This window comes from Marmota marmota, unplaced genomic scaffold (genome assembly GCF_001458135.2).
Source record: "Marmota marmota marmota unplaced genomic scaffold, marMar, whole genome shotgun sequence".
NCBI lineage: Eukaryota > Metazoa > Chordata > Mammalia > Rodentia > Sciuridae > Marmota > Marmota marmota.
The window spans coordinates 51,843,613-51,855,326 of NW_025999842.1; the positions used below are offsets into that span (position 1 = coordinate 51,843,613).

The 11,714-nt window shown below is 32.1% G+C and overlaps 1 protein-coding gene across 10 annotated transcripts in view; it reads right to left on the bottom strand.

Annotated features, from left to right (window-relative positions):
- The window catches only part of Ahi1 (Abelson helper integration site 1), a 179,432-nt gene that overhangs the window by 140,296 nt on the left and 27,422 nt on the right, over window positions 1-11,714 (bottom strand). For all 10 annotated transcript variants that reach the window (XR_007345822.1, XR_007345823.1, XM_048798685.1 and 7 more), the window contains 5 exons: window positions 11,073-11,292; window positions 9,805-9,997; window positions 6,828-6,923; window positions 4,484-4,669; window positions 3,653-3,805 (listed from right to left, as the gene is read on the bottom strand). Coding sequence is in view for 8 of the 10 variants with exons in the window: in XM_048798685.1 (XP_048654642.1) it covers window positions 3,653-3,805; window positions 4,484-4,669; window positions 6,828-6,923; window positions 9,805-9,997; window positions 11,073-11,292 (848 nt within the window). In the remaining 2 variants the exon portion in view is untranslated. The remainder of the gene's footprint in view (window positions 1-3,652; window positions 3,806-4,483; window positions 4,670-6,827; window positions 6,924-9,804; window positions 9,998-11,072; window positions 11,293-11,714) is intronic.

The window sequence follows — 11,714 nt, forward strand, 5'->3', positions numbered from 1 at the left end:
TAATTTCATTAAAATTTCTTCATAATTTATGTTTCATTCCCTATTCCAATTTTCTGGGTATTAATATCTACTATAGAAAACTCTACTTATTTTTTCCCCCAATATCTCTCTCTTAACCTTTAGTGGGTCTTACTTTTGTATTTCTTGTCATACAAAAAACTGAATTAAACATATACTGAGCCCTTAGTTGTGTACTGTGAATATTGTACCTTATTATAAATGCCTTTGAGAAACACCATAAGCAATCCCTGCTATTAGCTAAGAGTATCTATTATTAGCTAACTATAGCTAATAAGGATATTCAGAGAGTTAAGTCTAGCTTAATGGACTCAGTCAAAGACTATTAGGCTTGCTCTCTAGATGGGTACCAGGTACAAACAAAAGATTTGTTTGTACTAGGAATTTGCTACTAGGAATGTATTTGCTACTAGGAATGTGGAATAATAATGTATCAGACAACAGAGGAACTCTAGATAGGGAGGAGGAGTAGGAGGAGAAGGGAGGGGGTGGGGGTTAGCAATGATGGTGGAATGTGATAGACATCACTATCCAAAGTACATGTATGAAGACATGAATTGGTGTGAACATACTTTTATATACAGAGATATGAAAAATTGTGCTCTATATGTGTAATAAGAATTATAATGTATTCACTGTCATGTGTTTAAAAAATAAAATCAATAAAAAATAATTTATCAGACATCATGGAAGACAAAAAAAAAAACAATCTGAAGGAGATGTTTGGAGGTTTTACTTACAATCACTTGCTGCCGTTTTTAGAGAAAGTGTAACTGAGGAAAACCATACCTAATCATCCAGCTAAAATCACTGAAGCTACTATCATGTTATTTGTATTTCCAGGGTTTGACACTGTATCCCATTCTATAAAAATTAAATAACAACAACAAAGATCCTCAACAGTTTTGCTGGTGTTCCCTCCCTTAATTTCCTGCCAATCACTAAATCAGGCAGGGTCTTATTTTCTACATTTTATATCCATGTCTTGCTTTTCATTTTTGTCATAACTAACCCAAGGTTAGCCCCTCATCACCTCACACATCAATGTCCAAATACCATTCAACAGATTTCTCTAATTCTAATGTATCCTGCTTTAGGACTTTCACATGACATTGTCAACATTTATTATCTGAAATATGATTAAGTTTTTCTTCTTCGTAGAACCTTCCATTGTTTCTCACATCCTACACAATCAAGTATCAGGCAAGACACTTTATCTCTTATGCAAACTCTGGTTTCCAGTCAGCAAAGTGTTGCAAGAGTCTAATAAATGCAAGAAGCCCTTTTCACTTATTTGCAACTCTGTTTCTATATGAAATATCCTTCCCTACTCAATCCTTCACCATGCTTAAATCATCCATACTAGTATCTCGAATCCCTCTTGTGAATGAATATTCTTTCTCCATTCTAGTTCACCTTCTTCATATTTGAAGTCTCAAATTTATCTAGCTTCAGGATTACTTCAGTCTTAAAATTGTTTTTGAAGATCCCCCCAAAGCTTTTGTTTATGTAGATATATCCATGGAAATTTTTCATTAGAATTTAAAAAGGAGAAATTTTAAAAAATATTTAATTCACTTCAAAAATAATACTAACAAATCCATTAAATGTTAACAAAAGAACACTTATGAAAAATAACTACATGAAGTGAAAGTGTTTGTACAGATTTGAAAATCTCCATAACATCTGGCTTAATAAACGCTAGGTTTTCATATCTGCATTCACCCTCTTGAGATATCACATGCCATTTGGCCTCTGGAAAACTGCAGCATGTATTTGAAACAGAATGAAAATAAAAAGGACTACTAATGCCTTGGAATCATTATGAAAAGAGACTCACTTTGAGGATTACCTTGAAATGGCCTCAGGATTCCTGAAGGTCCCTGAACACACTTTGAAAACAACTGATGTATAAAATTACATTTATATTTATTTTTCCTCAAGACTTTCACATGAAAGTGAACATCACTAATTTCTCCTTTCCTTAAGGGCATAATCTAGTGTCATTCTCTCTATTTTAGAGGTTGAGTATCCTTTTCTGAAATAATTGGAATGAGAAATATTTCAAATTTTGGAGTTATTTTGGCTTTTGGAATATTTGCCTGGACATTTGTGGCTGAGCATCCCTAAACTGAAAATCTGAAATCTCAAATTCTCTAGAATTCAAAACTTTTTGAGAGTTTTGTATTTTCACATTAGAGATGTTCTACCTGCATTGTTTGAAGTATCCTAACCCCAATAAAGATATTTTAAAATGCATCTATAAAACTGGTCTCAAAAGAAAGTTAAATGTGTTACAAAACACAGCAAATTAAGAGGCCTAGAAAAACAACCATTCCTATTTCTACATTAGAGATTTGGATAACATTTAGATTTTGGATAACTTCTGTCCATGGCTCAAATGTATAAAATGAACTACTCCATCCTTTGTAGAAATAAGTAAGATATTTGTAAAGCTGTACTACCAATGTTTTTGCCACTACAAAAATACTAACCAAGTTAGAAAACTTAGGAAAAAGTTTAAATGTTGCTCAACTTGTTGTAGAAGGATATGCATATGTATGCTATCTCCCTCAAAATGTGATTCAGGAAAACCGGAGGCTGTAAAAAATTCATGAATTCATAAAGATTAGGAGATATGTATCTTACATAACAAAAATCTGTTTTGACTCTGTTATGGGCTAAATAGTGTACATTTCCCAATTCATGTTAAAGTAGCAGTAGAGATAAGAGTATTTAAAAAAATATGATTAAGTAAGAAGAAGTCATTAGGGTAGGGTAGTAAACCCAACAGACTTGTGTTCTAGTAGGAAAAGACACCTGATATAACCATACACAAAGAAAGGATGATGAGAAGAAGCAAAAAGAGGGTAGTCATCTGCAAGCTAAGGAGATGTCACAGAGGATATCAGCCTTGCTGGCACCTTTATCAACATTCATATATTGAAACCCTAATCTCCAATAGGATGGTTTTTAAAGATGGGGCCTTTGAGAGCTTATTAGATCATAAATGTGGAGTCCTCATAAATAGGATCACTGCACTTAAAGGAAGAAACGTGGTACATAGTCTCTCTCTCTCTCTCTCCACCATGTGATGATATAGCAAGGAGGACATTTGTAAGCCAGGAGGACTTTCATCAAATTAGGAAATCAAATTAGTTAGCAACAATTTGGCACTTATTTCTAGAACAGTAAGAAAGAAAGGTCTGTGTGCAATCTCAGGTGCTTGGGAGGCTAAGGCAGTAGGATCACAAGTTCAAGGCCAGGCTTGGCAACTTAATAAGACCTTGTCTCATAAATAAATAAATAAATAAATAAATAAATAAATAAATAAAAAGAACTGAAGATGCAGCTTAGTGGTAAAGCATCCCTGGGTTCAATCCCTGTTCCACAAAATACATAAATAAATAAATAAACAAATAAACAAATGAATGAATGAATAAACATCTACTTTACCTATGGTATTTTGCTATAGCAGCCATAGCAAACTAATATAACTTCCCTGGTACCCAAATGAAAAATCCACTATACATATAATAGGAATTCTATTATTTGTCAAATGGATTAATTAAAAGTCTAAGATTAAGGTAATAAGTAAATATCTAAATCAATCCAGTATTATTAAACACTTCACCTGCCCAGGAAGTCGTTTCCATTTTACTACTTCCTTTGAATCTTCTAATCCAGGTTCTGTGTCGACTAAACTTGATTCACGGTGGCGTTCACAATACACTGGTTTACCTTTTTCCTCCTGAAGTGCCATCATAGAGCGGTAAGATGGTTTTATCTAGACATGTATAGAAAATGAGAAAAATCAGCTACAGAAAGTGCAACTGACCTGAAAGATTATTTCATTAAAATAAAATTTTGGGGCCTGGGGTTTTGGCTCAGTGGTAGAGCACCTGCCTCGCATGCGTGCGGTCCTAGGTTCGATCCTCAGCACCACATATAAATAAATAAAATAAAGGTATTGTGTCCATCTACAACTAAAAATATTAAAAATAAATAAATAAATAAATAAAGTTTTATTTGGACACATCACACCCATTTATTTATTGATTTATTCCATATCTATATTGCTACATTTACACTACAAATTCAGGTAATTTTGAGAGAGATTATATGGTCTATAAACTCTAAATTATTTATTATCAGGCCCTTTATAAGGAATATATTTCTCATAATTTTAAAATCATCCTTTCATTTTAACTAAAAAAACAACAAATTTTAACATTTCTTCTAACACTGAAATCTACATTAAAAACTTAAAATTCATTTAAGTATCTCTCTGAGTATTAACCATTATTAACCATAAGCTTAATATATATCATCTCTTCAGGCATTTTCCTATTATAAAAATCCATTAAAAATTTTGAGACCTATCTTTTTAAAACTGGAAAACATATTATATCATCATTTAATTTCAACAATAGAAGGTATACATTTGTATGTGCTATTAACTTACACAGTCTGGAACTTTCAATCCTCGAACAGTTACATACAATGTTGAAGGATAACGATTTCTTGGACATTTGGACCACCATTCAAAAACCTCAACAACATTTAATTGGGATTGAGGTTTAGTAGGTGGGTAGTACAGTTGCAAGCGAAGTTTTGAATTGATATTTGCATTTCCATTGGCTCCCAGTAGCTTAAAAGAATTCATATAAAATATTACTTTCACAGAAAATAAATAATACAATAAAGCAATAATACGTAGTCAGAAACTCTTTTTATAAATGATCAATGTGGCATGCTGAAATTTCTTGGATTTATAAAGCAAAGGAAAGAACATTGACATAGTTAAGTACAGATTCAGATTATTTTTGAAAAAAGGTAAATCAAATGACAGGTAAAATATTTTTTCAATAGCCCCCTTTTTATCTGTACAACCACTTCAGAATACAAAGCATTTACATTACTGAACTAGATGCCACTCTGCACAAAGGAGTGATCAATACATATTTGTTAATAATAAAGATTAAAATACATATTAAACAGAAACAATTTCCCATTTATTCATTATTACTATTTTTAATGGTTAAATTATTATGTTTTTAAAAAGTCAACATCATCAAGATACTTAAACTAATTCAAACAAATCATTATATTTTCCCAATATTTTAGTTCATCTTCTTAAAATGGTCTTTTTAAAGAAACCTACTAAACAAAATGAATTAAGTAAAGATTCTTATTAGAAAAATTCAAAAATCTCACCAACTCTTTCAATAGAACACAATTCTAAATAGGAAATCAATTATTTCTTTGCAATGCTAAGGATTAAAACCAGGGCTTCACACATGCTAGGCAAGTGCTCTACCATGAACTATATCCCAAGCCTTAGGAAACATCTTTTTAATCTTTGTGTCCTGTACAAATTAGGAATAGAGTGATAGTTGTGAGAATTTACATTAGCTTGGGCACAGTATGAAGGTGACTTAAACCAAAAGAAGAGTAGTCAGTGAGTGCAGAAGACATATTTAATAACATTTACTGACTGATAACTTGAAACATTAAAAGAGTCAAGAAAGACTCCAAGGGAGTACTGTCCAACAGAACTTTCTATGATGGTGGAAGTGCTCTACACCTGTGCTTTCTAGAACAGAACCCACTAGTCACATGGGGCTACAAAACACAAGGGGCTGTAGAACCAAATTCATAGTTATACTTAATTTTAATTAATCTAAACTTATCTAGTAACAAGTGGCTTGCAGCTACCAAAATGGACAGTGTAACTGGGAGCCTGGGAAGATGGCAGTACTACCAACTGAAAAAAGAAGAGAGAAAATGGGTAAGAGATTAGTTAGGATGTTTGTTCACTCTGGGGGAGTCTGAGATATCTATAGGTCATTTGAATTAAAATGTCCAGTAAGTAACTGCATTTACAAATCTGAAGGACAGATAATGAAAGTGGGTCCAAGAGAAGTGAATTTAAGATGAAATCAAAAGTAGGACATCAGACTACTGCAAGAATTTCGTATGTGGATCTTCAAGGATATACAACTGCTCCCATTCTACTCCATTCTTCACATTGATCAAAGTAATCTTTCCAAAACATGGTTCAGATTGTTTTATCCTTTTGTTTAAATCCTGTAATGACTTCCTATTACTTTTTAAAAATTTTATCATGGCTTGAAAGTCCTATGTAATCAAGACGCTGTTGACCTCAGTAACCTCTTTATGCACCATTCTTTCAGTCTCTACTCTCCAATCTTAGCAGCCTTTTTTTTGTTGTTGTTATCTGAATAGATCTTGCTACTTATAATAACTGGATTTTTGTATACACTGTATCCCTTTCCTAGAACTCTCCACTCCACTGCTCCCACCTAGGTAGTGCTTCCTTAGGAAAGTTTTCCTGATCCCACAGGACACTTGCTTCATAATCCAACCCATAACTCTTCACAGTATTTACAAAAATTAATGATTATATATTTAGTTATTTTATGCTTGTTTTTCTTATTAGAATATGAGGTCAACAAATTTGTCTTCTTTAAGTCTACTGACTAAAACAGTGGCCAGCACATAGAAATGGCTTACTGAATATCTGTTGAATTGAATAAAATTGGCAGGGTCATATATATCTTACTTAGTGCTGCATCCCCAGGACCAAAAAGTGGAAGTAGTACAGGATAGGCAATCAGTAAATATTTAAGACTCTTAACAAGTCTCTCCAAGTTTGTGTTAACATCACTTTCATGACGCAATCTTCCTTTAAGTTCTAACTCCTTATATGAGACTAAACTGTCTAGGGAAAAGCAACCAAATCTGGAGATAATTTTAAATGTGTTTAAAATGAATGAAAAACATACCTTAAGAAATGCCCAGGCAATTTTCCGAAAGCCACATTCTTGGTTTTGAACCTCAGAGTTATTCTTAATTTCATCCATGCTTAAAAAATCAACAATCTGCAAGTAAATTCCAAAAATTACTTCATAGAATACTAGACTATCTAAAATTTAATATTTTCTAATAAAATATTGTTAAAAATTAAAAAAATTTTTAGTTGTTGATGGACCTTTGTTTTATTTATTTGTGTATGATGCTAAGAATTGAACCCAGTTGCCTCACCCATGCTAAGCAAGTGCTCTACCACTGAGCCACAACCCCAGCCTAATATATTGTTAAAAAAAAAATTTTTTTAAAGAGAAAGAGAGAGAGAGAGAGAGAGAGAATTTTAATATTTATTTTTTAGTTTTCGGTGGACACGACATCTTTGTATGTGGTGCTGAGGATTGAACCCAGGCCACACGCATGCCAGGCTACCGCTTGAGCCACATCCCCAGCCCCATATTGTTAAAAATTTTTAAAAAATCATTTGAATATTTAAAAATGTGGTCTTTATATAGAGTAAAATCATTTTTATCTCATTTCATTCACCTCTGAGTTAACTCCACTATTGAGGGTTCATTTTTTGGCCACTTTATCTCTTATCTCTTATTAGTAAATCTTTTATTAGGATTTATTTTAAACCTAAGGCAAAGAGTTAATTACCTCAAATATTACGGCTATTCCAACTACACTGCCCTGATCATCATACATTGTATGCATTTATGGGAATGCCAATGTAACCCATAAATATGTATAATTATAATGTGTCACCTAAATGTAAAAGATATATTTTAAATAATTACTTAAGTGCAGTCTAGGCACAAATGCACCAGGCATAAAATTCTTAAGCTTTATCATTTAATATGTATCAGAGCAGACTTCAAAGGGTTCATTATTTTAAAAACTCAGGACATTTTTTCTGAGTCCTTGCTTGGATCACCTTCCTGAAGTTGGGGGCTTTCTCTTTGGATACATATTGTAATTAGGCTTCTCAAGAGATTTCTTTCATACCTTCATCTTATCCATATATTAAATCTCAGGGATTTGCTATCAAGCTGCCACAGAGATTGTATTCTAGGTACATGTTAGAGGCTATTGCTTTGCATTCATGGTTATCAAAAGATCAGTTGAGATATTAAAACTTTATAGAAGACTGCTTAAACATTAATATGGATTTCATCCATCCCTCTTCTTTAGATTCTTAAATCTTTTTTCAGATATAATACATGTCCAGTGAAAAAGCACTGACAATACAGAAAGATACAGAAGCAAAGTAAAACAATTTGTAATCTAGACCTATAGATAACTACCATTAGCATTTGGCTTATACAAATGTAAACCTTTTTCTGTGCATTTCTAAATATAGTGTAAGCATGTGACTACAAATACCACGGTCTTTTGCAAACTATTTCATATAGTATGTGGTGGCCATATCTCCATATCATTACAGCCTATGAATATCATCATGTTAATGGCTGCCTAGACTAGTCTACCTAAAATTCTGTATTATAAAACAACATAAATGTAATAAAAGCCATAATTTATTCAATCAAATCTGTTACTGATTGAAATTAGGTTCCTTAATGTCTCTCAAGTTTTTGCCATAAACAGAGATGAAATAAATATCTGCATATACATCTTTGTACACATGTTACTTTCCTTTTAGGATAAACATCTTGGAGTAGAATAACAGTTTTAAAGACTTCTGATAAATATTATAAAATTTTCCTCAATAAACTCTTCAAAAATTGAAATCAGCAGGCAGGAAACACACTGTGGTAAAACTTAAGTAACCAAAATTGATAATCCAATAATCTATCATTCTTATACCTCTTAATAATTAAGTGATTGTAAAATGACATATAATAAATCACAATGACTAGTTTCTTTCTTTTTCTTCTTCTTTTTTTTAAAGGAGTAGGATTTATTCAAGTGTGAAGTATAGAAACAGGACTCTTGCAGGGGCTAAAGAGGACCCCGTTACGGGTTACCCCCAAATCACAAGTTTCTAGGACAAAGAAAAAAATTCCTTGAGATACAAATTTAAAAAGAAAAAATTCTTTTTAAAAAATTAGAAACTTTATATACATCACACATAACATAAACATAGATGAAATGATAGAATATTTGTATTATAAACAAACATAAATAATCTGAAAGTCAAGGATCATAAAAATAAGCCATTTTACAAAATGAAACATCAGCTCCAGTCATGCCAGGCATCTTGTTCCTATACTAAAATTTTCCAGTTTGGTTAAACTGGAAAGGAGGCTTTCTCTGTTTCACTTTGCTAGCAGAGAGAGAACATAAAATAGAGAAATGAAATGTGGTATTCAAGGTTGAAATTATCATCAAATATAAATTACCTAACTTAAAAATTGGAGTAACTTAAAGGAAATCACTCTACCCCAAACCTTGATATCCTTTTCAATGGGGGGGAAAAAAAAAGGGAAAACTTATAATTACAAATCCGCTCAAAGACTATCTTTTTATAAATCTTTCTCTGACTACTCTGACCCTTCACTTCACATCTAATAAGTTCTTCATCATTTTTGGTTATATATGACATTGTATTAGTTAACTGATCTATGTATGTTTCTTTCTTTTTTTTTTTATCCAGGTGGCACACATATTCTTATGGAGTCTGATATTCAGTTAAATAAGCTTATACTATGTAAATGGAGGACTGCACTCATACAGATAAGATTTATCACTTTAATTAACAGTCATGATGCTGCTGTAAGGATTAAATGATGTCACAGCATAGGTCAAATGGCTAACTTCTGGCACTGAAAACTATCACTGTTTTAAAAGGGGTGTCTTATCTGTACCTTCACAGCATACTGCACACTACTTTGTTGAATTATTGAACTACTTACCACTTACATTTAACAACTTATGTTTGCACAATTAAATATAAACTAAAATTTAGTTTGAATTGTTTAATCCAATTCATACCTCAAAGAACAAGATGACTTTAGGACTCTCATCAAACTCTCGAAGCAAAGAGGGAAAATTTTCATTAAATATAATTTGTTCTTCCCATTCTGGAAGTCTTGATTTTAACTGTTTAAAATCATAAGGCTGAGTCATAATAGGAAGAATATAATCCACATTCTCTTTTTCATAGTAAGATGACACGGGTCGTTCACTGTTCAAAGAAAGACATTTCTGTCAACAAAATTCTAATTTTTAGATGAGAAAAAATTATGATACACAACCAGAAATAATAAATCATAATACAAAAGGAAAAATTATTTTCATAGTCCATCTAGAAAATTATAAATTCATAAAACTTTAAAGTAAAATAGTGCCTTACTATTTTGCATTTATATACCATCAGTTTTCACAGAATTATAGGAACATAAAGTGAGACATAATTATACCTTCATTATACAGTGGAAATAAAGCAATTGCTTCAGAATTTTAAACAAATTTATGATAAGATAGCACAATAAGTTAATATAAAAAAGGAACAGGGCCGGGAGTGGTGATGCATGCCTATAATCCCAGAGGCTCAGGAGGCTGATGATTTCAAAGCCAGCCTCAGCAAAAGCAAGGTGCTAAGCAACTCCGTAAGACCTTGTCTCTAAATAAAATACAAAATTGGGCTGGGGATGTGGCTCAGTGGTTCAGTGCCCCTGGGTTCAATCCTGGGTACATTAAAAAAAAAAAAAAAAAAAGCACAATTTTTGGAGCTATCACATTTTCTTTACAACTGAATAAATGAAAGCCCTTTTTTTTTTTGACAATTTTCATGTTTTCCGCCTCTGCCATATTTCTGAAAAACTAATTTTTTGAATGCTAGTATCATCATCTATTTTATTTACCTTGTTCTTTTACTTGGCCCTCAAGTATGTATTGCCAATAGCAATGATCTTAAACAAAAAATTCAAGATTCATTTACCTCACTGAAGGCAAATGACAGGTAACATGTTAATTTGAAAAAAAATTGAGTTACACAACTAGAACATTTACATGCAATATAAGATGATTTTCAAAGTTTTGTGGCATTAAGTATCTTGGGAGAACCTCTTTTACTTGAAATGAACAAATGTTCTCCAGTTCTTTTGCAAAAACATTGATCAGTTAGATGGTAGATGAACACCTAGAACTAGTCAACTATTCTCTTACATAAATTCATAACTCTATTTCCACTGACAATACCAACTTCTACTGCAGACAGTTTCAATGTCAAGGATTAGCTGCGTTATTAAAAAAATTACCTATCGTCTTTCTTGACATATTGACCAGTGTTCTCGTCAACCACATGAATTTTTACCATTGGGTGAGAAATCATAAAATCTGATTTAAGTCGATCAGTTCGGTGAATGTAAACTCCCAAGACAAGGTCATCATCAAGCAAGCATTTGGGATAAACTGGACTATCACGGCTTGTTATTTCATGAACACCATCACCATCAATGTCTTCATTATCATCTGAAACTACATGTATAGAAGAAAATCAATATTATAATTAACTAGCCTCATATTTGAATTTACATATGATTTAAACCTTATGATCTATGATTATTTCACATGGTTAACAAAGGAACTTCAAGGGAAAAGAAGTAAAGGCCAGAGAGCAGTAGAGCACACATAGAGTAAAATATATTTACTAATGCATTATATTATAGCAGGGTGAGTAATGTTTTTTCCCAACAAGCACCAATAAGAAAAAATGAGTCGAAACATAATTTTATCTATTTTCTTTGTGTAATATATTTCATTCAAATAATTTATAAATGGAATTTCTGCTTTTGGGTAGAATGTAGTAGGATGCAGCAAGTCAGTGCTTCAGAAAAAAAAAACAACACAAACAATTGCAAAAATCTTATTTTAAGAGAGAAAGTGGGTATGGGGGGGGG